We start from the raw sequence: 27,017 nt of genomic DNA on the forward strand, positions 1-27,017 counted from the left end.
TTACTTAATTAAACTTAATATATGTGTATATTAAAAAAAAATCATATATGTGTTACTTTGTTTTTTTATGGCGCAAAAACGCACAAATATTATTGATCATCTTATTGCTTTGAGACATTAAAAGAAGGATAAATTTCATTTATCACCTTATGATTCATTTGTTTTGAATCATCCCATTAAAAATAATTCATTTTCATAAAAGATAGTAATATTTAATTCTTGAAAAGTTATGGGCCCTACCATTTTTATTCAATTTGCACATTCTCTTTAATCTTCGTACGAAAAAGAAGTGAGTCATATTTAATGAGACTGAGTACAATTTAAGAATCGATAGAGGCAATAACAAATTAATTTAATATAAAAAATGATAAAATCACCATAAATCTACAAGAATTTATAACCATCCGCTACTTTAGACGAATCAGTAATAATATATTGAGCAAAATCGGCAATGAAATTTGTAAATTCAAAAGATATACTCCATCCTGTCACTTATAAACACAAAAACTTGGGTGTAATCGGTTGCACCGTGCAATCAGGTTGCACTCTGACTCGCATCCTGACCTAAATCGTGTAAATGATATTATTTGGTTATACAAATGTTACTGCCTATAATTGACACTATTCAGTTATATAAATTACACTGTCTATAACTGAAAATATTCGCTTATACAAATGACACTGTCTATAATTGACACTATTCGATTATACATATAACACTATAATATTTTAAAGGGTTAATTGCCGAAAAAACCAATATACTTTTTCGATTTTTGGTTTTTTCCCATGACAAAAAAAAAATTTGAACAGAAATCCATGAATTGAAAAATTAATTGCAATTTTCCCCCGCGTCCATTTTTTCCTCAAATTGAATCCGAGGTGGCAATCGGATTTCCAGCGTGTCATCGCCGGGAATTGAACGAGACGACGCCGTTTTATGGTTTTTTGACAATTGAATTACAAAATCTGAAGCTTAGGGTTCGTGGAAGCTTAGGGTTCGTCGATTTAGGGTTCGTCTAAGCATAGGGTTCGTCGAGCAAAATGTCCCAAAACCTAATTGGAAGCTCGAATTCGTCGAGCAAAATGTCCCAAAATGTTGGTTTGTAGATTTTAATGGCTCCAAATCTGGAAATGGAATGCCCTTAAAAATCTGCTCGAAATGTAGTTCTTAATGCAAAGCAAAAATGTAACACCCCGATTTTTCATAGAAAAATATTAAATTATTTTCTAGAATATTTGGTAGAATTTATTTGGGACATGCCTTCTCAAAAATCTGGAAATGGAATGCTCAAAAAATGGTAGTCAGAGCTGACCAAAGCAGCCAGAACTGATTTGGTAAGCTCTGGCTACCTTGGGCAGCCATAGCTGACCAAGGCCACCAGAGATGACAGAGCTGACAACTCGCCAGAGTAGATGTCCATCGCCAGAGCGGTCAAGGAAGCCAGAGCTGACCAAGGCAGCTCTGGTTGCATTGGTAAGCTCTGGCTACCTTGGGTTTAGGTGAGGTGGAAAATTAAGGTTATGTGGCAGTCACGTTGGATCGGAGCTCCATCGGAGATCGCCGGAAAATGGACGCGGGGGAAAATTGCAATTAATTTTCAATTCATGGATTTCTGTTCAGATATTTTTTTGTCATGGGAAAAAACCAAAAATCGAAAAAGTATATGGTTTTTTCGGCAATTAACCCTAGTTTAAAATGTCATAATGTCATTTGTATAACCGAATAATGTCAATTATAGGCATTGTTATTTGTATAATCGAATAGTGTCATTTGTATAACCAAATAGTATCAATTATACATAGTGTCATTTACAATGTTATAGTGTCATTTATATGCAATATCATTTGGAAAATTCAATTTTTTTAAGTTTGGAGCCTTTTTTGTAATTTGGCAGACTCTACTTTTAATGAAATGAAGATTTTATTGCTGCCTCCACTTCTGCTGCCTCAATCAGTTTTTGGATCTTTTTGCTATGTTTTGGTTATGTTTGTCAGTGTATATATATATATATATATATATATATATATATATATATATATATATATATATGGTAGGGTTAATATAAAAACCCCTCTTAAAATGAAAACTAGGAACCAATTTAAAGTAAAGTCATTGATTTAAATAAAATAGAGGGCTGAGATTAAACTACAGATGCACAATTTCGATTTGCTTGAGTATTTTGCATTGTTGGTTTCAATTGCATAAATTGCATATTTTTTAAGTGCACATTAAAATATAATAGATGCACAGTTTCTTTTGTTGACTAAATCCTAACCATTAGATCTAATATTTAAAAGGTCAAGATTAGGTTCTTAGTTCTCATTTTAACAGAGGTTTTTATTAGAACCTCTTCCTATATATATATATATATATATATATATATATATATATATATATATATATATATGTGCATTAAATAAATAAAAAAGAAAAAATTAATTTAAATTATATTTAATTAATTAAAAATAATTTTGAAAAAGAAATTAAAAGAGGATTAAAAAAATAAGTCTAATTACCTAATCACTTTTATACTTTCTTACCTATACTGTTATACACTTAAAATACTAATCTACAATTTCTTAATTTCCGTGTCAAAAACAAATGCATCAAGATTCGTGGGACGGATGAAGTACTTATTAATTGATATTATCAATAATCTAGATATTTTTGAGACCAATAAATCTTTGCAGCCACATTGTGGCCACCAACACACTAGTATAATAAAGAAAATCTTGATTTATTTAATTTATTTTTTAAAATAAAAATAGGATTTAGTTATTTTACTATATTCTCTACATTGTACTTATTTTTATTTTTAATTTTTTTACATTTTTTATTTTTACTTTATTTTTTAATAAAAATAAAAAAGTTACCAAAAAATTACAAAAAAATAATTACAGTGTAGAGAATATGATAAAATAACTAAATCTTATTTTTATTTTTAAAAATAAGTTAAATAAATTAAATTATTTTTTATTTAGGTAAATTGTGGATGACCACAATGTTGCCGTTTAGCATTACTCTTTTGAGACTATGTAGTACTATATAATTTGGATCTTTTGTTTGAGGCGATATAATTTTGATCTTTAATTAATATTTATCTCAAAAACAATGTAGAAATAAAAGTAAGATATATTGGTGGATCGGTATTTAATGAATAATGACATTCGAAATTGACAAGGTTAGTAGCGTCATTTAACGCATATGATGATTTTGCCCAAAACCAAAAAAAGAAAAAGAAAAGTTATGTCCGTATAAATATAAAAATCCATCACCACATTCATACAGCAAATGCACTAAACTCTCCCACCACATCCCATTCCCATCCCAATTTTCACGCACAACACACACCGAGCTCCGTCATGGGCGCCACCGCCAACGGCACGTCAGCTCAGCCCCTCAAGTTCCTGATCTACGGTCGCACCGGCTGGATAGGCGGCCTGCTCGGCAAGCTCTGCGAGGCACAGAGCATCGACTACGTCTACGGGTCGGGCCGCCTCCAGAACCGGGTCGACCTGGAGGCCGACATCGCCGCCGTCAAGCCTACCCACGTATTCAACGCCGCCGGCGTCACCGGCCGCCCCAACGTCGACTGGTGCGAGTCTCACAAGGTCGAGACCATCCGCACCAACGTTGTCGGCACGCTCACGCTCGCTGACGTCTGCAGAGACAAAGGCCTCGTTCTCATCAACTACGCCACCGGCTGCATCTTCGAGTACGACGCCGCGCATCCGCTCGGCTCCGGTATTGGCTTCAAGGAGGAGGACACGCCCAATTTTATCGGATCCTTCTATTCCAAGACCAAAGCAATGGTCAGATTTCTTCCTAACTTTTTTACTTACTACTGGATTTCCTTTAGATTTGCACGTCTAATCTGTACATATGGAGATGCTCGCGGTTTCCTGCAAAATCTATCTACAATATTCATCTTCTTTGATTTTCGATGTGGATCTTTGTTTTCGTGGATTATGCCGTGCAGTTCTTCACGATGATTGTTGCTCGTGATCTAGGTTGTTTATAGGTTAATTTTGATGGAAGTAGGAAATGGTTGCTGTAAAGATGTGATTTGCTTTGGTCCTACATTTAGTTGCAATGATTGAAAGTAAATGAAGCTTGTTTTGATAAAAAGGTTTTGTATCTGATAATCAGGGTGGGAATTGAATGAACATAGTCTTATCCATTTATTTATTATTTTGGATGAAGAATAAGGCTAAAGATTTCCTTTTTGCAAAAGTCAACTCTAGATAGATCACATTTTTGTTTCCATGATTGGCATTTCAATTTGTTTATCCGGTTGTGCTTGTACAGTAGATCTATAGTGTTCTTGTCAGCTGCCTGGATCTCTGTGTTTCGTCTTTAGATCTGCTGCAGTTAGGTCATCATTGCTTGGATTGAGTTCGAACTCCAATTTCTGTTGCTCATCATAGATGTTATAATCACATACAATTAGTTTTCTTTAAATTTTCCTTCTCTCCTCCGTTTTTAAGGTAAGACTGTTCATGGTACCTTTTGTTATGTTAGAGTTAGAGATATATAGGAATGTCATATATCATAATTAGCATATGTTTACTACATGTTTGCATACTTGGACATCTAATCACTGGTTGAACTTGAAGGCAATTGATGGGATGATGTATCATGCATGAAAATTAATCAGTCATGCTTATGTTACTGGCTGCAATCTCTTTCCATCATCTGAATCCGGAACTCCACATGCTTATTGGTTCCTCCTGATTTTAGTTTCCTTCTACTGTTGTTAGGTTGAAGATTTATTGAACAACTATGAGAATGTCTGCACTCTGCGAGTCAGGATGCCCATCTCATCTGATCTTTCTAACCCTCGTAACTTCATTACAAAGATTACTCGTTATGAGAAGGTTGTGGATATACCAAACTCCATGACAATCTTGGATGAACTTCTTCCTATATCCATTGAGATGGCAAAGAGGAATCTCACCGGAATCTGGAACTTCACAAATCCTGGAGTTGTGAGTCATAACGAGATTTTGGAGATGTATCGGGACTATATAGACCCTAAATTTACTTGGAAGAACTTCACTCTTGAGGAGCAGGCTAAGGTGATTGTGGCTCCAAGGAGTAATAACGAACTTGATGCCTCAAAGCTGAAGAAGGAATTTCCCGAACTCTTGTCCATCAAGGATTCCCTCATCCAATATGTATTCAAGCCAAACCGAAAGACTCCTGTAGCTTGAAGAGCACAGGTCCTAATGTTTGCCTTGGGATGACAATTAGATTTTTTTTTTTTTTTTTGCTCTTCCTTTATCTGGGCTTGAATACTTTTACTCTGTTATTCCTGTTACCACATTACATGTAAGAGCTTGTTGTTCATTTGTTGATTCTGTGTTGTATTAAATTGCTATTTTTAATAAATGAGATGAAATGTTAATTTACTAGTGTAGAGCGTTTCGTTTCACTAGTTCACTTCCTCTGATAACAAGTTACTAGGACTTGCTAATCTGTGTGATTTTATGAGCTTTTTGTCCTTGTATCGTATAATGATGTGCTGATGCTACTTGTGAATCTAGACATGAAAGTTAGATGAAATAAAGAGGAGTTGCTCCAAGGTTGATGCTGTTCTATTATGATAAATTGCAAAATTATGTGACGATTATGTGTTCAGCTTCTATATAGCCGTAGTATATGATTATCTCAGTCCAAAAACATTGCATGTGCAAATAGACCACTTGAGAAAAGAATATATAATCAGAACGTGCCTTGAATTTCGACAACGATTTTATTTAATATATTGATAACAGCATGACTGCATGAAGCGTGGGACTTAACAGCCCCTTTTTTGTTGCCATAAGATGAAAAACACTATCTAACACCCTGGTGGCCTTGAGTGCAGCTTCGCTATGTTCAAGGAATTATCCCAGGTAACATACCATTATTCATACATTTAATCAGAAAATGCGTCTCATTGCTGAGGCTTTTGTTTTTGAGAAGACTATGCGTGTGGTTTGCGATTTGCAATGCCTCCAACTTTCTGGTACACAGAGGCACGCCGGTGTGTAGGATCAATTGCAGATACGGAGCTATCGTCAAGATTGTAAGGAGCACCAGGGATGTAGTTGTAGACCGCGAGTGGCGTCCTCACCACATGCGTATCATCCATCCAGTAGATCGCGGTTGAGGTGATTGGCTGCTGTGAAATGGCTGGTCCCGTCACATTAACAGTGAAAGTTTGGGTTTCTCCAACTGCTGAGAATTTTAGGACAGCGGGGTCAACTGTAACGTTAAACGGCAATTGCGTTGTAGCCCCAAATATTGCTCCAAGGTCAGTGATGGCAGCGTAGGTTGAGTTTGCTGCACCAACATTAGTCACTCTTCTGGTGAAGGTGGCTGCAATCGGCTGCCCATCTTCGACGTATAGTGAGAATGAAGGGTAGTTGAGGTCCCATGCTCTTCCGGGTAATATACCATCGCAAGTGCTGTTGTCTCCTGTGACTAGCTTGAGAGTGGAAGTATTGTAGCCCTGTTTGCAGAGGAAGTTGATGTAATCTGCTTCTGATGCATCGAATACTAGTCCAGGATCGATTGCAGCAGCCGGGTTGATCTGGCCCGAACCATAAGCGAATTCAAGATCCTCACTTTTTGTTGAGTCCATGACATAAGCTGATCATCAAGGAAGATAATAATCATGAACAAGAATGTCATCAACTCTTCAAAGATATTGTTTGATAGTATGAGTGGAGATGAAGTGATTCACCTGTGGTCATGAGAGCTGATTTAATGGCAGCTGGCGACCATTTGGGGTGAGCAGCTTTGACGTAGGCAGCAGCACCACTGGCATGAGGGCAAGACATAGATGTGCCAGAAATGATGTTGAAGAGTGTGCTTCTAGTGTCGTCGTAGTAGATTGTAGATGGTGATACGGGAGACCATCCAGCCAGAATGTCCACACCAGGGGCTGTGATATCAGGCTGGTATTCGCATAGTATATAGGAAACAGTTTAAACACAAAGAGAAGAGCCAGAAAAGAAAAGAAAAAGATATATTCTGATGATGAATTATAATGGCAATGATCACCTTGAGAATGTCTGGGGAGATGGGACTTGGCCCTCTGGAAGAAAATGAAACAACATTCGGAGCCATGGCGTCTTTCCATGCATCAGTGAAGAAAATGGTTGCTATGGGATTCCTGAAATGGGAATGTGTCATGCAATTTGTAAATTGTTGGTGAATTTGAAAAATGAAGGGCACACAGCACTCACTCTGTGCTTCTAATGTATTCCAGAACGCTTTTCCCATCGGAGGGGCTGATGAGTGAAGTTGGTAGCGGCCAGCTGAAGGCGACATCGAGATTTTCAACATTTACGTCCGACATGATATTTCCAACACCGTTAGCCAGAAGAACACCAGAACCATCCCAGATTGTGTCACAGTAAACAATTTTACCGGACACTATCTCGGCGTTCATGGCTCCAGTTAGGCAATAACCAGCGATTTCTGGATTGGCACCGGCAGTGTAGTTCGCAGCTTCTCCTCCCCATATTAATGGGTACGAAGTCCCATTGAGCTCAAAGGCATTGATGTTGATTCCCTTCATTTATTGGAGTTCAATTTGTTAGATTGAGAAGATCATTCAATTTTTTAGGAATGATTTAATTTGTGTATGACTTACAGTGAATATTTGGCCATTTCCAAGTTCCATTCTGGCAACAAATTTTCTGTCAATGGTGCTGGCAGCAACTGTGAGACTCCATGGAGAATAGTTGGAAACTGTTACAGGGAAAGGACCCGAATTTCCAGCTGAGTTTGAAGTAAGGATTCCATTCTTCATGGCGTGGAAGGATCCAATCGCGATAGAGTCATCAAAATAATCAAGCGGCCAGTCTGATCCCAACGAAACGGAGATGACATCAACTCCATCTGCGATTGCATCATCAAAGGCTTTAAGAATATCTGCATCACTGCAACCATCTGACCAGCAGACTTTGTACACTGCAATTCTTGAACTGGGGACACCTCCTCGTGCTTTTCCCGCTGCTACACCGAAGTAGCTTGCATCTACCTCAACCCCTGCAGCAGTTGATGCTGTGTGTGTTCCATGTCCTTCTGTGTCCCTTGCTGAGGGGACGTCTCCATTATAGTACTGGTCATCACTGTGATAGAACCGTGCTCCAATGATCTTGCTGCACTCATAATGTCAAGGTAATTCCGATTAGCCAATCCAATATATTGATTGATAAAAATAGGAAGGCAGAATTGTTGGTGTCTTATATGTTCAACTTTGGATGAGAATGCTTACTTATTGCATGTGAAATTAGTGCCTGCGCAGGTTCCCTTCCATTTAGTTGGTGGAGAACTGAAACCTGTGTCGTTGAAACTCGGATGCTCTGGCCAGACTCCTATGGAGATGGACAGCAGAGGAAAGCAAGAATTTCAGACAAATATTCCTCATGAAATAGAAACAACTTGTGATGTTAGTTACCACTAACCAGTGTCAAGGAGGCCGATAACAACATCTGATTCAGGTGCTGCTTGCAGCTTGTCTGTGGTAAGATTCAAGAAGTCCCAAGACCTCGTAGTGTGAAGCTTGTGCTTGCGGCTTGGATTTACTGAAACCACTCCTTCCATTTCTGCAGCAATGTATTTGGTTAAAACGAACTGTCTTAACATCTTTGGTTGATTTGTTGCTCCGAGATAGGTTAACTCACCTGAAATTCTGGTGGCTTCCTCGTCTGTGAGCTTGGCCGCAAATCCATTGAAACTTCTTCCATAACTGTGGACCAGTGAGTCTTTGGCTGCTGAGGCACTGAATCATGAAACAGAGATGTTTTCTAGTTAAAGATGCTTGGAAGGATCAAGTCTCCTCTCCACTAGTAAGGTAGATTAAGCTAAAACTTAGAATAATCACGATTCAGCGTTTACATTTCACTTTTAGCATAGTACTTGCTAGTTTGCAATTAGTTTAGTCACTTCATCTGTATTGCATCATACCCTCAGTCCACAAAATATCATTGGATTCATGTTATCTTTGGAAACAAACCTTCCAAGTACTCTATGCAACATTCCGTGATGCTTGGAAACAACTGATACACCTTCTTCAGGTCGATCTCCCATGTAGACTACATGAAGCTGCAAAGAGAACAGCTACTCAGAGAGAGAGAGAGAGAGAGATCGAGAGAGAGATAGGGAGAGAGAAAGAGAGAGTTGAGGAATTCGGCATACCTTCCTTTCTAGGCAGTGGCAGTTGAGCACAAGGGCTGCAAGCAGCAAAGGATAGAGAAGTGAAAAGAGGCCGGTTTTCGCCATTTTGATTAGACTCAGTTGGTTTGATCTGGTGGTTTTATCTTCTTAAGACTTGTGGTTTATATAGGAATTGGTTCAATGATTGTTTCCTCCGTATGGTTTGATGATCTTAACTGGCAATGAAATGCAGCAGGCTTCCTCTGCCTTGTTTTGACATTGCCACCTGTATTTTCATAGTATTCACAGATTTCTTGTTGAATAGATTCTACATTGTGCGATGATTTCTGGATTTTCGTTAATATTCACAATGTCAAACAATGTCTGTATGCTGCATTGTTTAGCATTTTTTTTTTCCAACTTGATATCTTCAGCTGACTGAACTAAATAATATCATGAAAGTTTGGTGTAGTCCATGCTTGCATATTAACCGATCATTTTTTATATTACTAAAAAGATTAATAACTTTCAACAGTATTTTCGACACACCCAGAAATAATAGTTATTTTGTAAAGAAAAAAAAAAGAACATCATGGTTATGTATCGTAAGAGTTCAGTAGCTTCAACTCATGAATACAAATAGTTGATCATACAACTTATATACTATATAAAACTATCAAAGAATGACCAATATTTATTAAAGAAAAAGCTAAGGATCGGCAGTCGTCATCAAAGAAGTAACAATCATACTTCAGTTTTCCAGTGAACTAAGCTACTCTCTATAATTATCTGAATGAGATAAAGACGTAATAAGAGTAATAAAACAAGCTTCAAACCACAGACAATCCCAACAATTCACATCTAAGGCATATGAAATTCCAATATGAACCCATTCAGGAAAAATGAAAGCATACTTTGCTCCCTCCATATGCGAGAGATCACCAGTAATCTTGGCAAGAACACCTCCCAGACTCGAAACAATGGAACCTACTCGAGTCCCGTACGATTATTTTCCTCTCAGCAATCCTTGACACGAACTTCAGGGCCGTGTGGCAGTCCACGCAGGTTCTCAAGTTCTTGAAAACCTTGACCAGAGTTCCCGGAGTAGTGCTGATGATGCCGAATGCCACTGCAAGTTTCTCACTATGGTAGGACAGATTCTGCTCTTTCTGCTCTTCCTCTACATCATGCAGCACATAATTCGTGTGAGGGACAAACCCTTCTTCCTTCATCTTCTTCGAGATCTCACCCAAGAATTTGAATATCTCTTTGGATTTCGGATGGGATTCATCTCCAACCAAGAAGATATGGACCTTCCGGTTGACATTAACCCAACTCATCCCAGGTTTCTTCACCACTCCTCTCTCATCCATCAGTCCTCTCACCTTCGCCACTTCGTCCCACTTCCCTGCAGTGGCATAGATATTAGCAAGAGTGACGTAAGTAGCTGCATTCTCCGGTTCAATCTCAAACAAGGTTTCAGCAGCTCTCTCTGCAATTTCATAGTTTCCATGAATCCTGCACCCACCAAGTAAGGAAGCCCACAGAAACTTGTCGGGTTTCATAGGCATTGTACGAATGATATCTTCTGCTTCCTTGAATCTGCCCGAACGACTCAAGAGATCAACCACACAAGCGTAGTGGTCAGCTGTGAGGAGCAGCCCATGTTTCTCCTTTATCAAGTGGAAATATTCAAGACCTTTATCGACTAAACCTGCATGAGTGCAAGCAGATAGAACACCTACAAATGTAACATGATCAGGCTGAGTGCCAGACCTAAGCAGCATATCAAACAGCTTAAGAGCTTCATGGGGCTCCCCATTTTGAGCATATCCATTGATCAACGAGGTCCACGAGACTAAACAAGGCCTAGGCAGCAACTTGAACACTTTATCTGCTCTCTCCACACTACCACACTTGGCATACATATGCACGAGCGTGCTAGCAGCAAAAGAGCACAGATCAAATCCAATCCGCACCATGTGCCCGTGAACCTCCCTGCCTAACTCCTCTGCAGTTTGACGAGCGCACGCGTTCAAAACTCCTGCAAACGTGTACTCGTTAGGGCGAATCCCACAACGCAAGAAATCAGAAAACAAAGAAAGGCCATCTTCCCACCTCCCATCTCCAAAATATCGATCAATCATTGATGTCCAAAGCACAATGTCTTTGCCTTGTACTCGATCAAAAATGTACCTCGCCTCGTTTAGGCTCCCACACTTGCCATACACATCCAACAGAGCACTCGAAACCACGGCATCAGAATCCAACCCTGTTCTGATTATACGTCCGTGAATCTCTTTCCCCGAGCGCAACGACTGCATGGCAGCAGAAGCCGCGAGAGCACTAGAGACGGTGAACTTATTGCACATTAGATTCTCATTCCTCTGCATTAATCTGTAGAGCTCCAAGGCATGCGCAGGTTGTTTATGCTTCACGTAACCCGAAATCATGGCCGTCCATGAAAAGTTGTCTCTTTCAGACATTCCATCGAACAGCTCCCGCGCTTCTAAAAGCATGCCCATTCTCGCGTAGCCCGAAATCAAAGTGTTCCAAGAACACAAATCCTTCTCACCCATTTCATCAAACAGCTTGCGGGCATTCGACATACTACCACATTTGCAATACAGCTCAAGAATCTTGTTCGAGATAAAAGCCCCGGCTTTGAAACCCGAGCGATTGATATGGTCGTGGACCCTTTTGCCCTCATCAAGAGCCCTCTTTTCAATACACAGCTGCAGAATTTTCGAATAAGCCACGGGAGGGGGGCAAACTTGATTTTCTAGCAATGGAATCACATCTTTCAACCGTTTCTGTTGGCAGAGATGTTGGATGGATTCGATGAAACTGGCATCTCGATTTGGGGATGGCCCATGATCTCCTGAGGGAAGGAAGAAAGGCTTTGGCGAGATTGTTGGTTGAATGGAATGGGGTGTGGAAGAATATAAACAAGAATGGGATCTAAGTAATTTTCGAAGAATAAATTGATTTCGCTTCATTGTTGTGCTTGTGCATACTGGTGAGTGGTGGCTGGTGGGTTCAGGGAAAATGATTACCCAAATTTAAAGAGTTATTAATTGACTAATAAACATTATGGATATTATAATCAAGAATGCAAAATTTCAAAAGAAGGGCTCAAATTTGACGAAGAAAGTGGTGTTATTACTCTATATATTATGCGTTTTGCTTTGGAAATACATACATTTGCCGTCTCCCTCATTATTTAACTTGTGATACAAGCAGTTTTGTGGTTTTATTATGACAACTCTCCCATTTCTTAAATCATTTTGGAGTTGGAATTTGGAGATTGAAGATTGTAGGGAGCACCGGGAGAGTAGTTGTAAACCACAACCGGTGTTCTCACAGAATGCCCGCTTCCGTCGCTCCATGTCACGGCGGCGGAGATGATCGGCACCTGTTTAATGGCGGGTCCCGCCACATGCACGGCGAACTGCTGCGTCTCTCCGGCCGACGAAAACGTGAGCACCGCCGGATCAACCGTGACGTTGATCAGCGGCGGCGCGTCGACGGCGGCGGTGTAAGTTGAGTTGGCCTTGCCGACATTCGTCACTCTTCTGGCGAAGCTGCCGGAGATCTGCTGCCCGTCTTCCACGTAGAGCGCCAAGGATGGGTAGTTGAGGTCCCAGCCTCTTCCCGGCGCGGCGGTGTTGGCGCAGGCGCTATTGTCTCCGGCGACCAGTCGCAGGGTGGTGGTGTTGTAGCCCTGCTTGCAGAGGAAGTCGACGTAGTCCGCCACGGAGGCGTCGAAGACTAGGCCTGGGTCTATCGCCGCCGCAGGGTTGATGTGTCCGGAGCCGTAGGCGAACTCCATGTCGCTGTGTTTTCTGGGATCCATCACGTGTGCTGATGCAGACCAATCAATTAAGAAACATTCAAAGATGATGATGATGCTGGTGAGGTGAAATATTGAATAATTAGTTATATATTGACCTGTTGTCATGATGGCGGACTTGATGGCGGCGGGCGACCATTGAGGGTGAGCTGCTTTGACATAGGCAGCGGCGCCGCTTGCATGAGGGCACGACATGGATGTTCCTGAAGCTATGTTGAAATATACCACCCTCGTGTCGCCAACTTCGAACGAAGGCGGCGCCATCGGAGACCACCCAGCAAGAATGTTGACGCCGGGCGCAGTTATATCAGGCTTCACTCATTCAAAGATGAGTTAGAGAGAGAGAGAGAGAGAGTGAGAGAGGGAAGTATTCATTCACCTTGAGAATATCTGGACTAATGGCGTTGGGCCCTCTGGAAGAAAATGAAGCAACTCTAGGAGCCATGGCATCTTTCCAACTCTCTCCCACCAAAATAGTTGCTGTAGGGTATCTACAAATTTGTGAAATGAATCAAGATAACTAAGAATATAGATATGCAGCTAGTGGGCGTTTTTCATACCTTGTGCTTCTTATGTATTCCAAAACCTTCCTGCCATCATCTGGGGTTATCATTGTGACTGGTAGTTGATAGCTCAAGGCGTATTCGGGATTCACGGCGTCTGTACCGATCAAGATGATTCCGATGCCATTCACCTCACGAATGGCAAGCATCCCCAGTGTGCTTTGGCACACGACTATCTTCCCCACCACCATCTCAAGATTCAGATCATCATATCCACAATCAATTGCATAATCCGAGCTAGAACCGGCAGTGTAGTTCACAGCGTCGCCCCCCCAGATTAGAGGGAATGAGGTTCCGTTGAGATCAAAGGTGTTAATCGAGTTTCCCTTCATTGTTAATTAACACAAAACTATCAACAAGAGAGAAGAAGAAGAAGAAGAATATATATGAAAACTTACTCTCAAGATTAGGCCATTGCCAAGCACCAAGTTGGCCACAAACTTCCTATCAATGGTGCTAGCAGCGACTGAAAGTAACCAAGGTGCAACGTTGCATACTGAAACGGGATCCGGGCCAGAGTTCCCTGCTGAGGCTGAGGTTAATACCCCCCTTTTCATGGCATGAAAAGATCCTATTGCAATGGGATCATAGATGTAATCAGAAGCGTGGAAAGATCCTAGAGAGACTGATATGATGTCAACTCCATCCGCGATTGCATCATCAAAGGCTTTGAGGATGTCGACTGAGAGGCAGATGAGGAACCCGCACACCTTGTACACTGCAACCCTTGCATTGGAGACTCCACCTCTTGCTACGCCCTCTGCTAGCCCAAGATAGCTCGCCCCCACCACCTCACCACCACCAGCTGTTGTGGCTGTGTGGGTGCCGTGCCCTTCTGTGTCTCTTGGAGATGGGATCATGTTTCCATAGTAATGGCCATCGCTGTTGTAGAAGCGGCCCCCAATGAGCTTGCTGAGATTCAGATTTCAGAAAGGACATTATAATAGTATAACTCAAAATGATGGTGATGGGAAGAATTAATGCATGTGTGTGTGTTTATGTACTTGTTGCAGGTGAAATTTGTGGTTTCACATGCTCCCTTCCATTTAGCCGGTGGAGGGCTGTAACCTGTGTCGTTGAAACTCGGATGCTCCGGCCACGCTCCTACAAATACAGAGTTATATATAGTTTGTTTGAAACAGATGGAATTATTGCAGTATAAGTGATCATTTACCAGTGTCAATTAGTCCAATAATGACATCTCCTTCCTGGCCAGCTCCAAGCTTGCTCTGGCTGAATCCCATGAAGTCTCAAGATCTCGTCGTGTGAAGCTCTATAGCGCTATCAGGGAATACAGAAACCACTCCATCCATCTCTGGAACCATATATATCATCTCACTCTCACCAAAGTTCATCATATTTCATTGATCTGATTAGATGAGTCTTTGATTACCTGAAATTCTTGCAGCTTCTTCTTTGGTAAGCTTGGCTGCAAACCCGTTAAAACTTCTTTCATAGCTATAGACTAGTAAATCCTTGGATGATGCAACACTGTAAAATCACAAGATTGAACTAATCAGCTAAAATTAAGGATAGTATATAGAAACTGGTTGAGTTAAGTCTTATAGTATACGTTAACCTTCCAAGTGCAGTCTGCAGCATTGAGTGGTGTATGGATGCAACTGATAGATCTTCTTGAGGCAGATCGCCCATGTACACAATGTGTATCTGCATGTCTACATCCATTAATTTCAGCATAGACAAAGATGATAACAACAAATTAAAGGTGACATTTTTGGACATACCTCCCTTTCATCACAATGGCAACCAAGCACAAGGGCTGCAAGAAATAATGTGTATAAAACCGAAACGGTCATGGTAAGTAATGTAAGGTGTAACTCAAGACTACATGTATGGTATATATAGACATCTACATATATAGTATGTGTAATGAGTTGTTATCTCCGCATATTATAATAGGCTAGGAAATCTTTGGAAGCGTTTAGAGATTTCCATAAATAGTATTCTGCGCATTTTCAGTTAGGACACCCCATCTTGTTAGCACTAAACTTTTGTTATTTGAGATCATCAATTAATCCAACAAGATGAAAACATGTTGCTTTGTTCAATGTAGTAAATATTTGTCTTCACATTATTTTCAACACCGTTGGCGACAAGCTAAGGGTATAAAGTTTTGTGGAACAAGAATGCTAATTAATTGAGAATGTCTCCCAAACGAAGTATGTTTATAGTGTTTAATTTATCTTTGTTAGTTGACGTTGATGATCATATTTCTTTGCCCATATGTTGCCATTGTGCAACACTTAAATGAATAAACACTCAAAACACATATAGCTTCGATAAACAAATATACCAATATTTTGATATACAAACAAAAAATACTCCTATAATTTAAACTTTCATTTTAGCAAATAACTTTGAAATTTTTTTAGCTATGAACATCAATCCAAAGTTTTGTTCTATAATAAATGTATATTAATTATAATTTTCATTACTTAATAGTAATATTTTAACTTTATAAAAATTATTTGTCACTAAAATAAATATCATAGATTTACTTTTATGAAAATTAAATATTGAACTAAGTAATAAAGTTGCTTGAATTTTAGCCTTTCAAATGTTTTTTCTTAAGATATTTTATAGATCGCTTGAAAAGTTTGAGAAACATTTAATTCAATGCAAGATTATGCTAATGTCTTTATTTTTATTTTCTAGTATTAACTATATTGATTGGTCTTGAATTTTCCAACACTATTAATTATACATTTATAGGTGATAAATGAATATATCGAGATGTAAATTTTTATTGACTTCAAATTATATATACAATATGATAATTATTTAGTTACAATCATATAAACTAGTTGAATTACGTGCATGCACGCTTCATTGTACGTATAATCAATGTTACTCCCTCTGTCCCAACTTTTAGTATTCATTTAAAAGTGTCACGAATTTTAATAAAATGATTGAGTATGTTGTGAGTGGAATAATGATCTTACCTTTTATGTGGGTGTTAAAATAATTAAAGTGGAGAAACGGTCTCACCTACTTTTAGTAAAAATAGAAATTGATACTAAAATGTGGGACGACCAATTAAAAAGGAAAGTTGGATACTAAATACCGGGAACGAAGGTAGTATAATTTTATTTGTGAAAAACAAAAATATAGATATAATATCTATAATATTAACTTTTTAATTAACAATTTGATTTATTTGATTCTACTGCTATAATAAAACCTCTTTAAATAAGTAGTACTCAATACATTACAAAAATTGATAAATTTCTCATGTCCCAACTTTGGTCAATTAAAAGAATCGTCAATTTTAATAAAATAATTTTTCAGAGAACCCCTTAAAAAATTTATAGGTCTCGTTAATATTATAATTATAAATTAATCATTGTTGAATTATTTTCAGCTTGATCATGATTAGGATCTCCAGTAATATTAGCCTCAACAAACTGATAGATAGATGCATTTATTTAATTTAAATATTATCCCTCATGTATTTTTACACATTATAACTTCATTTAAAATTATAATCTCTAAAATTAAGAATATTTTTTTTGTAAATTAAAAGTTATTAATTTATCGATAAATTAATAAATTATTATTTTTTCGATAAAATTCTTAGCTCCAAAAGTTATTAATTTACAATGGATTTATTGTATCTTTAAAGAAATCTAGTGGTCAAACTAATTTTCATTCACATACATTTTCAATATATAATTTATATACAACTTAGAATATGTGATATGTATCTTATTTATTTATATAATTGTGAGTTATTATTTTCTCATTTGTCTAGTTAATTAAATAGATTCCATAAGATATTTATCTTTTTTTAGGATTCTATAAAGAGTTCTAGATATATATCAGGTAATGTAATTAGTATATTTTTGTAGTATTTTAATATTTAATAAATTGATATATTCTTCTAAATATATAATATATAATTTACACAATTATCTTTAAAATAAAATACTATGTAATAAAAATATAATAGCTAGGCCATCTATATATTTTGTGCTAATTAAAGACACTTTCAGTTGAAAAACATCTTCCATTGGGTCATGTGTTCATTTTATTAGCCATAGTTCATGGAATTTCAAGCTGCTTCATGTTTCCCAAAAATGCATGCAAAATTTAACATGAGTTTGTATTTTATTAATACTCTTTAGTCCTGTATACTATAATTAATACAAGAGCGAGTCCCACCCATGATTGTTGATCAATTATGACTGAGTATCGAATCACAGAATCATAAACGCTTCAGAATTGCAGTTGCAGGCTTCCTTTTGGTGGGGTTAGAATCAACATAGATAGGAGCTCCAGGGATGTAAGTGTACACCACAAGAGGCGCCCTCACCGAGTGCCGTTCGTTGCTCCACGTGATGGCGCCCGAAGTGATTGGCAGCTGCGCAACGGCGGCTCCGCTCACCTTCACCGTGAACCCCCCGCGTCTCTCCAATGGCAGAAAACGTGAGCACCGATGGCTCAACCGTCACGCTGATCAATGGCGGCGCGGACACGCTCGCGCTGTAGCTCGAGTTGGGCGCACCCACATTCGTGACTGTTCTAAGGAAGGTGGCCTCAATCCGGTGGCCGTCGTCCACGTAGAGGGAGAAGGACGGGTAGTTGAGGTCCCAAGCTCTTCCCGGCGTCGTGTTGGCGCAGGCGCTCTCGTCTCCGCTCACTATCCTGAGCGTGCTGGTGTTGTAGCCCTGCTTGCAGAGGAAGCTCACGTAGTCTGCTTCGGATGCATTGAAGACTAGGCCCGGATCCAGTGCTGCAGCAGGGTTGATGTGCCCTGACCCGTACGAGAATTCCAGATCAATGCTTCTCTTTGGATCCATACCGTATGCTGCATCGTTTCATTGGTATTACAACTGCTCCTTCATGTTTTCTTTTTCTTTAATTTTGGTTAATCATACTTGTGTCTGTCAACTTTTTAGTGTTTTTCAAAAAAATATCTCCAACTCATGTTTTTACTTAAAAAACCACTCATCTTTGGGGTGAAAAAATTAAGTGTTTGATTTAGCCGGCAATAGGAATAATGAGCCAACTATCTGACATCAAATAGGCATTATTCAATATAAATTTGAAGAAAAAACCTTAACCCTAAGTTTGATAATTTAGGGTTTTGTAAGTAAAAAAACATATGCTGGAGATATTTTTTGACTTTTGTTTTTAGATTTAGATATTGTTGAAGTGGTATAGGTATGATAGACCTGTTGTCATGATGGCGGACTTGATGGCGGCAGGTGACCAGTGGGGGTGGGCGGCTTTAACATAGGCTGCGGCGGCGGTAGCATGAGGGCAAGACATGGATGTACCAGAAATCACGTTCAAGTATAGGCTTCGAGTGTCGTTTGGGTAGATTGAAGGCGGAGCCATCGGAGACCATCCAGCAAGGATATCAACGCCGGGGGCAGCAACATCAGGCTATATATATATATATACACAACTTGATCAACGGTGTAGATGCAATCTTAATTATCAAGTTTGAGCGAGCAAACTGCACCTTGAGAATGTCGGGGCTGATTGCGTTTGGCCCTCTTGAAGAGAAGGAAGCAACCTTAGGCGCAATGGCGTCTCTCCAAGTCTCACCAACCAGAATGGTGGCCACAGGGTGCCTACATACATTTGAGAGCTTCAAAAAACAAAGCATGGAGATTGATTGATTGAGTAGAGAGACGCAGAGTAATTAGTCCTACTTTGTGGATTTGATGTAGTCCATGACCTTTGTAGCGTCTTGTGGAGTTATGAGCGTGGCCGGCAGCGGATAGCTGAAGGCGTAGTCGGGGTTGAATGCGTCTGCATTCACCATTACAATTCCAGTGCCGGTAGCTAGAAGAATGGTGGAGCCGTCTTGAAGGCCCTCGCATACTACTATCTTCCCGGCTACCTCATCAAGATTCATGGCGTCTGCTGCACATTGTCTTGCATCATCTACGCCATAACCGAAGGTGGTGTTTGCTGCGTCACCTCCCCATATCAAAGGGTATGATTTCCCATTCAGATCAAAGTTATTGATGCCAATTCCCTTCGTATCCAAAAAAGACGACTTGTTAGGAAAGGAAACAGAGGAGATGGGAGATGATATTTAATCAAGACATACTGTGAAGATTTGGCCATTTCCAAGAGCTAATTGAGCTACAAATCTTCTGTCAATGGTGCTAGCAGCGACCGTCAATGTCCACGGCGCGACGTTAGAGACTGTAACGGGTTCGGGGCCGGAGTTTCCAGCGGAGTTGGAGGTGAGAATCCCCATTTTCATGGCGTGGAAAGATCCAATGGCGATGGGATCTTCGAAATAGTGCAGAGCGTAGTCGAATCCCAATGAGACTGATATGACATCGACTCCATCTGCAATGGCGTCGTCGAAGGCTTTCAAGATGTCTGCGGAATCACAGCCACCCGACCAGCAAACTTTGTAGACAGCAATCCTAGCATTAGGCACGCCGCCTCTCGCAACGCCCTCGGCTAGCCCGAGGAAGCTCGCCCCGGGGATCTCTCCACCGGCGGCTATGGAGGCCGTGTGCGTCCCGTGCCCTTCCACATCTCTAGGGGACGGGACGTCGTCGGTGTAGTTGTGCTCGCTGTTGTAGAACCGAGCGCCAATCACCTTGCTACAATTAATTATATCCTATTAATTTTTTATGATGATGGAGATGAGGATGATGATGATGATATTCATACTTATTGCAAGTGAAATTGGTGGCTTGGCATGTTCCCTTCCATTTGGGCGGTGGATCTCTATAACCAGTGTCGTTGAAGCTGGGATGCTCCGGCCATACGCCGGTGTCGATGAGTCCTATGGTGACATTTCCTTGTTGAGCAGCTCCGAGGTTTCCTTTGCTGAATCCCATGAAGTCCCATGATCTTGTCGTGTGAAGCTTGAACACGCGGTTCGGAGATACAGAGACCACTCCCTTCATCTCTATCATCATATACGATATTCTCTCTTGCTCAGCAACATCAAATCTAACAACACATTTTTTTTATACTTTTATTGCAGTAATCAGATAATACCTGCAATGGCTGCAGCTTCTTCCTCGCTGAGCTTCGCCGCGAATCCTGTTAGTCAAAAATAGGTAGGTAGCCATCAACTACCTCCACCATGTGCCACCTACCACCATTTGCCACCAACCACCTCTTAACTTTTGCCTATAAAGAGCCTCTCCGCAGCATTTGTAAGATACACCAAAATCACAACCAAAGCATTCTCTAGTTAGAGAGATAGAGAGATAGAGAGATAGAGAGAAAATCTTGTGAGAGAAAACTTCAGTGTGGAAGTTATACACGAGTGATAAAAGTGAGTTGAGAGATAGCCTCTGCGTAGGCAAATACAAAATACAGTGTGGTATTGTTGTACTCCTCCTTTTGTGAGATTCTCTAATATATTGGGGTGGGTCCGTGGACGTAGGCAGTTTGGCCGAACCACGTTAAATATCGGTGTCATTATTTTTTCCCGTCTTAGATAATTTATATCTTTGATATTGCTTTCGATTTGATAATGGGTGGAATTATTTGTGTATATTTCCCAACAACTGGTATCAGAGCCACGTTTGTGGCGGTCTGATAATTTTCTTGTGCTGTTACTATTCATCGTGAATAGTGATTTCGTTGTGAACAGTGATTGTTTTTTTTTGTAATTCTTAGTATGCTCTGTGGTTGCAGTAATTACTGAACCTCCACATCAGAAAAGAATTACTTTGAGAAAATTATCTTGTTTATCAATTGGGAGCAGTTACGATGGGCGACGGAAAGATTACGATTGAGAAGTTCGATGGTACGGATTTCGGTTTCTGGAAGATGCAGATCGAGGATTATCTTTATGGAAAAGATCTACATCAGCCCCTCAAAGAAAAACCAGATAAGATGGATCCGGACGAGTGGGAGCTGCTGGACAGAAAGGCGATGAGTGCAATACGTTTATCGCTGTCCAGGAACGTTGCCTACCACACGACTGGAGCAAAGTCAACAAAGGAGATGTTGGCGATTCTGGCGGAGATGTACCAGAAACCATCAACTGCAAACAAAGTACATTTGATGAGACGATTGTTCAATCTAAAAATGTCCGAGAGCACACCAGTGCAGAATCATTTGAACGAGTTCAACATGATCACCACACAGCTGAGCTCGGTGAAGATCGAGTTTGATGATGAAGTTCGTGCCCTAATAATGCTATCTTCTTTGCCAGAAAGTTGGGCCGGAACAGTGACAGCAGTTAGCGCTTCATCGGCAAAGGCAAAGTTGCGCTTTGACGAAGTAAGAGATCTGATGATCAGCGAGGAGATTCGCAGGAAAGAATCTCCATCTACTTCAGGGTCAGGGACTGCACTGAACACGGAATATCGAGGAAGATCGAAAGGAAGGCAGAACAGGGGAAGGTCAAAGTCCAGAGGAAAGAGCCAATCCAGGACGGATAAGGGTTCAATCCAGTGCTGGAACTGTGAAGAGTTCGGGCACTTTAAGAATCAGTGTAAAGCGCCACCGAAGAAAAAGGATCACAAAAAGACAGCGAACGCAGCCACAACAGAAGATGTAGGCGAGGCGTTGGTCCTGAGCGTGACTAGTCCGATGGAGTCGTGGGTGCTGGATTCTGGAGCGTCTTTCCATTCATGCAGTAATAAAGATATAATTGAAAATTATGTCTCTGGCGATTTTGGACAGGTGTATCTTGCTGATGATGAGCCCCTGAAAATCGTGGGAAAGGGAGATGTGCGAGTTGTGACATCCAACGGATCCGAGTTGAAGCTGAATCAAGTCAGACGTATTCCTGGACTGAAAAGGAACTTACTTTCAATTGGGCAGCTTGATGCAGAAGGCTACACAGTGACATTTGGCTGCAGTAATTGGAAGATAATCAAGGGAGCTATGATTGTAGCTCGTGGAAAGAAGGATGGCACGTTGTATATGACAACTAACTTCAAAGATTGCATTGATCTTGCAGGAGGAGTGAACAATGCAGATTTGTGGCATTGTCGGCTTGGCCACATGAGCGAAAAGGGGATGAAGATAATGTGTTCGAAGGGTAGGCTGCCTGGCCTGGAAACTGTTGAAGTTGGCCTGTGCGAGGATTGCGTGTTCGGAAAGCAGAAAAGGGTAAGCTTCTCGAGAGGCGGCAGAACCTTGAAGACGCAGAAACTGGAGCTGGTCCATAGTGATCTATGGGGACCGGCGCCTGTAAAATCCCTTGGTGGCTCGGAATACTACATAACCTTCATTGATGATTCCACTCGAAAGGTATGGGTTTATTTTCTTAAAAATAAATCCGACGCATTTGATACTTTCAGGAAGTGGAAAGCCCTTGTAGAAACTGAAACAGGGCTGAAAGTAAAGTGTCTACGATCCGACAATGGAGGAGAATATGAACTTAAGGAGTTCAAAGACTACTGTGCTAAGAATGGGATTCGCATGGAGAAAACCGTGAGAGGAACTTCCCAGCAGAATGGTGTAGCAGAACGGATGAACAGAACACTAAATGAGCGAGCAAGATGCATGAGGCTGAAAAGTGGGTTGCCTAAGATGTTTTGGGCAGATGCAGTTAACACAGCTGCATACCTAATCAATAGAGGTCCATCAGTTCCATTGGAGTTTCGGATACCTGAGGAAGAATGGACAGGAAAGAGGTAAACCTATCTTTTCTACGCATCTTTGGATGTGTTGCTTATGCTCATATTGATCATGTTAATAGAAGCAAGTTAGATGCTAAATCTCTTAAGTGTACGTTCATTGGTTATGGTGGAGACGAGTTCGGTTATAGGCTCTGGGATGAGCAGAACCGAAAGGTTATTCGAAGTAGAGATGTGGTTTTCAATGAACAGGTGTTGTACAAGGAAAGAGTGAAAGCATCTAGCCCTGGCAATTCTGATTCCCAAGTAGTCGAGTTAGACATCTCAAACTCGAGTGGGAGCAAGGAGAGCCAGAATTTTGAAGAGGTTCCAGATGAGGAGCCAAGAACCCCACCACCAAACAATCCGCTGCCAAGACCGGTTAGAGAGCGACGTGCACCTGATAGGTACTCGCCCTCTAATTTTTATTTACTACTTACTGATGGTGGTGAGCCTGAATGCTATGCAGAGGCAGATTCTGGTAGTAATAAGCGGATGTGGAGAGTTGCTATGGATGATGAGATTGAATCTCTTATCCTAAACGGCACTTGGGAACTTGTAGAGCTCCCGAAGGGGAAGAAGGCATTGCATTGCAAGTGGATCTATCGAATCAAGATTGAAGCTGATGGTAGCAAACGCTACAAGGCAAGGCTGGTTGTCAAAGGGTTTGAGCAACGATACGGTATTGATTATACCGATATTTTTACTCCTGTTGTGAAACTGACCACTATTCGTTTAGTGTTGAGCATGGTAGTTGCAGAAAACTTATTGTTACATCAGATGGATGTAAAGACAGCGTTCCTTCATGGTGATTTGGAGGAAAACTTGTACATGACACAACCCGAGGGATTCGTGGTGAAAGGAAAAGAAAATCTTGTGTGCAAGTTGAAAAAGAGCTTGTATGGCCTGAAGCAAGCTCCGAAGCAGTGGTATAAGAAGTTTGACAGTTTTATGTTGGAGATTGGCTACGCGAGATGCCACGCTGATCATTGTTGCTACTACAAGAGGTTCGACAAAAGTTATCTTATCCTTTTGCTATACGTTGACGATATGTTGATCGCAGGAGCTGATGCAAAGGAAATGGATAAGTTGAAGAAGCAATTGTCTGAACAATTCTCCATGAAAGATCTTGGAGAGGCCAATCAGATTCTTGGCATGAGGATCAAAAGAGACAAGGCGGCAGGAAAGCTGTATCTTTCACAAGCCAACTACATTGAGAAGGTATTGGAAAGATTTAACATGCAGAATTCAAAGCCGGTGAACATCCCGTTGGGTTGTCACTTCAAGCTGTCGAAGAAGGAGTCGCCATGTACAAAGGAGGAACGTGCCGAGATGATAAAAGTACCTTATGCATCGGCAATAGGCAGCGTTATGTACGCCATGGTGTGTACAAGGCCAGATATTGCACATGCAGTGGGAGTAGTGAGCCGATTCATGGGTGATCCGGGCAAGCAACATTGGGAAGCAGTCAAGTGGATTCTTCGTTACTTAAGAGGTACCACGGAAAAGGCTTTATGTTTTGATGGCAAGAGTGCCAAGTTGGTTGGCTATGTTGATGCAGATTTGGCATCAAATGACCTGGAAGGTCGGAAGAGTACAACCGGGTATGTATTTACTTTTGGTGGTACTGCTATTTCTTGGTCTTCTAAGTTGCAGAAGATTGTCACGTTGTCTACTACGGAAGCTGAGTATGTAGCCGTGACGGAAGCAAGCAAGGAGATGGTATGGTTGCAGAATTTCTTGGGAGAACTTGGGAAGAAGCATGAGAATAGTACACTCTTTAGTGACAGTCAAAGTGCTATTTTCTTGGCTAAGAATCCAGCGTTTCACTCAAGGACAAAGCACATTGAGTTGAAGTATCACTACATCCGTCACCTGCTGGAGATGAAGATCTTACAACTTGAGAAGATCCAAGGAAGCAAGAACTCAGCCGATATGTTTACAAAGGCAGTAACCATTGATAAATTGAAGTTGTGCTCAGCTTCAATTGGTTTGCTAGAATAACAAAGACAGAAAGGCTGCTGCGTTGATCGAGGTGTGAAGACAGATTGAAATCAGTCTTCAAGTGGGAGATTGTTAGTCAAAAATAGGTAGGTAGCCATCAACTACCTCCACCATGTGCCACCTACCACCATTTGCCACCAACCACCTCTTAACTTTTGCCTATAAAGAGCCTCTCCGCAGCATTTGTAAGATACACCAAAATCACAACCAAAGCATTCTCTAGTTAGAGAGATAGAGAGATAGAGAGATAGAGAGAAAATCTTGTGAGAGAAAACTTCAGTGTGGAAGTTATACACGAGTGATAAAAGTGAGTTGAGAGATAGCCTCTGCGTAGGCAGATACAAAATACAGTGTGGTATTGTTGTACTCCTCCTTTTGTGAGATTCTCTAATATATTGGGGTGGGTCCGTGGACGTAGGCAGTTTGGCCGAACCACGTTAAATATCGGTGTCATTATTTTTTCCCGTCTTAGATAATTTATATCTTTGATATTGCTTTCGATTTGATAATGGGTGGAATTATTTGTGTATATTTCCCAACAAATCCGTTGAAACTCCGTTGGTAGCTATAGACTAGCGACTCCTCTGCTGATGAAACACTGTAAAATCCCAAGATTCAATGCAGAATCAGGCATATGCTCGTGATTACTATAAGTAGTTACTTATTCAAGAAATTAACTGATAAATGAACCTTCCGAGAAGAGCTTGCAGCATGGACTTATGCGTGGATTCAACCGATAAGTCGTGTTGAGGCAGATCTCCCATGTAGACCACATGCAACTACACGTAAACGTGGCATCAAAAGCTAAAGAAACAACGGCGGCAGCGGGGAGTAGATGACGTTTTCCGACGTACCTTTCTTTGATGAGAGCGGCAGCTGAGCACTAGGGCCGCCACCAACAACCAAAACAAAGCCCCACGCGCAATTCTTACTTCCATTTCAAGTAGTTTACACTGATGACTAAAGATGATATGTGCGTGTGTATATATATAGCCATTGGTTGAGAATTGTATTCTCCGTTAATGTAAATGTTTGCTATTTCAGATTATCTGTCACTCCAACCACATAAATCCATGTTGCCTCTGCTTATATTTTGTTTTGATGTTTCTTTCAACATCTTTGTAGACAATGAGCAAATCGATATTCTCCATGCTCTGCTTTCTGGTTTGTGTTTTCGAGTCCTTTGTTGTATTCTACCTATATCATTTATTTATTGTGTACTAGAATTATTCAATAAATAATCTAACCTGGTATGTAGAATAAATTTTGTATGACAACGAAATATGAGAAATATATTCAGACTTCACAAACTAAAACATATTCGTGGTCGATGATAAGTTTGAACTGGGCTTGGTGGGGTGCGCCAGGCCCGTGCAATAGTGCAACGCATGGGCGACGCGCGAAGACCCAGGTAGCAAGCTACCTTGGTGGGCCTTCCCCCTCAAAAAATAAATTTAATATCGTGTGGGCCATTGGCCCACATATCAGATATTAAACTGATAAGAACAGATACTACACTTGATCTTAGCCAAAAGGCCGAGAAAGGTATGAGCTTCAAAGTAGATGGACCTCCTGCTTTATAGTTCATTTTCGAAGCCTCTCTTCCTTCTCATGCCCGATGTGGGATATTTAGTGAGATCAATCAAGGCTGACTTTACACAGGCCAAATATATTCACGTTTCTTCTCATTGAAATGATCCTTTCTTTACTAGCGTTAGTTAAATGACAAAATCTTTGCTAGTAATTATAAAATGTTTATTTAGTTTTGGGCAAATAGCGTCAAAATCCCCATACTTTCCCCGTTTTCGCATATTTCCCTTGACTTTTAAATTTCGCGATAGAATCCTTAACCGTTGATA

The 27,017-nt window shown here is 40.5% G+C and overlaps 4 protein-coding genes, 1 long non-coding RNA gene, 1 other non-coding gene and 1 pseudogene across 7 annotated transcripts; 2 read left to right on the top strand and 5 right to left on the bottom strand.

Moving 5' to 3' along the window:
* The first annotated feature begins 3,168 nt into the window (after positions 1–3,168).
* On the top strand, positions 3,169–5,415 carry LOC131026383 (bifunctional dTDP-4-dehydrorhamnose 3,5-epimerase/dTDP-4-dehydrorhamnose reductase). Its single transcript, XM_057956254.1, has 2 exons — positions 3,169–3,813; positions 4,762–5,415. Exons 1-2 carry the CDS (start codon positions 3,364–3,366, stop codon positions 5,212–5,214), a joined length of 903 nt encoding a protein of 300 aa, XP_057812237.1. The 5' UTR covers positions 3,169–3,363; the 3' UTR covers positions 5,215–5,415.
* Positions 5,416–5,733: 318 nt separating this feature from the next.
* On the bottom strand, positions 5,734–9,333 carry LOC131026081 (cucumisin-like). The gene is made up of 10 exons (XM_057955859.1): positions 9,197–9,333; positions 9,015–9,103; positions 8,683–8,780; positions 8,464–8,604; positions 8,274–8,373; positions 7,647–8,157; positions 7,237–7,565; positions 7,052–7,163; positions 6,732–6,945; positions 5,734–6,637 (listed from the first exon to the last, which is right to left on the bottom strand). The coding sequence occupies exons 1-10, from the start codon at positions 9,278–9,280 to the stop codon at positions 5,970–5,972; spliced, it is 2,346 nt and encodes a 781-aa protein (XP_057811842.1). The 5' UTR covers positions 9,281–9,333; the 3' UTR covers positions 5,734–5,969.
* LOC131026649 (uncharacterized) lies at positions 7,384–9,518 on the top strand. 2 transcript variants are annotated; one of them, XR_009102365.1, is made up of 5 exons: positions 7,384–7,523; positions 7,649–8,176; positions 8,293–8,522; positions 8,673–8,852; positions 9,076–9,518. It is a non-coding gene; the product is annotated as an uncharacterized LOC131026649 (long non-coding RNA). The 2 variants fall into 2 exon arrangements; XR_009102366.1 differs by having other exon boundaries at positions 8,304–8,522.
* A 302-nt stretch (positions 9,519–9,820) lies between these two features.
* On the bottom strand, positions 9,821–12,167 carry LOC131026186 (pentatricopeptide repeat-containing protein At4g37170-like). The gene has a single exon (XM_057955967.1). It carries the CDS (start codon positions 12,151–12,153, stop codon positions 10,093–10,095), a length of 2,061 nt encoding a protein of 686 aa, XP_057811950.1. The 5' UTR covers positions 12,154–12,167; the 3' UTR covers positions 9,821–10,092.
* A 127-nt stretch (positions 12,168–12,294) lies between these two features.
* Positions 12,295–15,551, bottom strand: LOC131026196 (subtilisin-like protease SBT4.3). The gene is made up of 10 exons (XM_057955976.1): positions 15,316–15,551; positions 15,150–15,238; positions 14,964–15,061; positions 14,745–14,885; positions 14,575–14,674; positions 13,969–14,482; positions 13,568–13,896; positions 13,387–13,498; positions 13,106–13,319; positions 12,295–13,018 (listed from the first exon to the last, which is right to left on the bottom strand). The coding sequence occupies exons 4-10, from the start codon at positions 14,812–14,814 to the stop codon at positions 12,432–12,434; spliced, it is 1,926 nt and encodes a 641-aa protein (XP_057811959.1). The 5' UTR covers positions 14,815–14,885; positions 14,964–15,061; positions 15,150–15,238; positions 15,316–15,551; the 3' UTR covers positions 12,295–12,431.
* Positions 15,552–17,734: 2,183 nt separating this feature from the next.
* On the bottom strand, positions 17,735–26,159 carry LOC131026595 (cucumisin-like; annotated as a pseudogene).
* A 352-nt stretch (positions 26,160–26,511) lies between these two features.
* On the bottom strand, positions 26,512–26,707 carry LOC131007418 (U2 spliceosomal RNA). Its single transcript, XR_009096119.1, has one exon. It is a non-coding gene; the product is annotated as a U2 spliceosomal RNA (small nuclear RNA).
* Between the last annotated feature and the right edge of the window lie 310 nt (positions 26,708–27,017).

This window comes from Salvia miltiorrhiza, chromosome 1 (genome assembly GCF_028751815.1).
Source record: "Salvia miltiorrhiza cultivar Shanhuang (shh) chromosome 1, IMPLAD_Smil_shh, whole genome shotgun sequence".
Taxonomy (NCBI): Eukaryota; Viridiplantae; Streptophyta; class Magnoliopsida; order Lamiales; family Lamiaceae; genus Salvia; species Salvia miltiorrhiza.

What these genes read in the sequence shown, in the direction of transcription:
- LOC131026196 (XM_057955976.1), bottom strand. Translation starts at nt 14,814, where the DNA reads ATGGGATTCAGCCAGAGCAAGCTTGGAGCTGGCCAGGAAGGAGATGTC. An exon ending in ACAAATTTCACCTGCAACAA is followed by an intron (nt 14,483 to 14,574) that starts GTACATAAACAC and finishes TCTGAATCTCAG; the next exon opens with CAAGCTCATTGGGGGCCGCT. An exon ending in GTCCGCCATCATGACAACAG is followed by an intron (nt 13,019 to 13,105) that starts GTCAATATATAA and finishes GGTCTGCATCAG; the next exon opens with CACACGTGATGGATCCCAGA.
- LOC131026383 (XM_057956254.1), top strand. Translation starts at nt 3,364, where the DNA reads ATGGGCGCCACCGCCAACGGCACGTCAGCTCAGCCCCTCAAGTTCCTG. An exon ending in ATTCCAAGACCAAAGCAATG is followed by an intron (nt 3,814 to 4,761) that starts GTCAGATTTCTT and finishes TACTGTTGTTAG; the next exon opens with GTTGAAGATTTATTGAACAA.
- LOC131026081 (XM_057955859.1), bottom strand. Translation starts at nt 9,280, where the DNA reads ATGGCGAAAACCGGCCTCTTTTCACTTCTCTATCCTTTGCTGCTTGCA. An exon ending in GCCACTGCCTAGAAAGGAAG is followed by an intron (nt 9,104 to 9,196) that starts GTATGCCGAATT and finishes TTCTCTTTGCAG; the next exon opens with CTTCATGTAGTCTACATGGG. An exon ending in GGAAGCCACCAGAATTTCAG is followed by an intron (nt 8,605 to 8,682) that starts GTGAGTTAACCT and finishes ACATTGCTGCAG; the next exon opens with AAATGGAAGGAGTGGTTTCA.
- LOC131026186 (XM_057955967.1), bottom strand. Translation starts at nt 12,153, where the DNA reads ATGAAGCGAAATCAATTTATTCTTCGAAAATTACTTAGATCCCATTCT.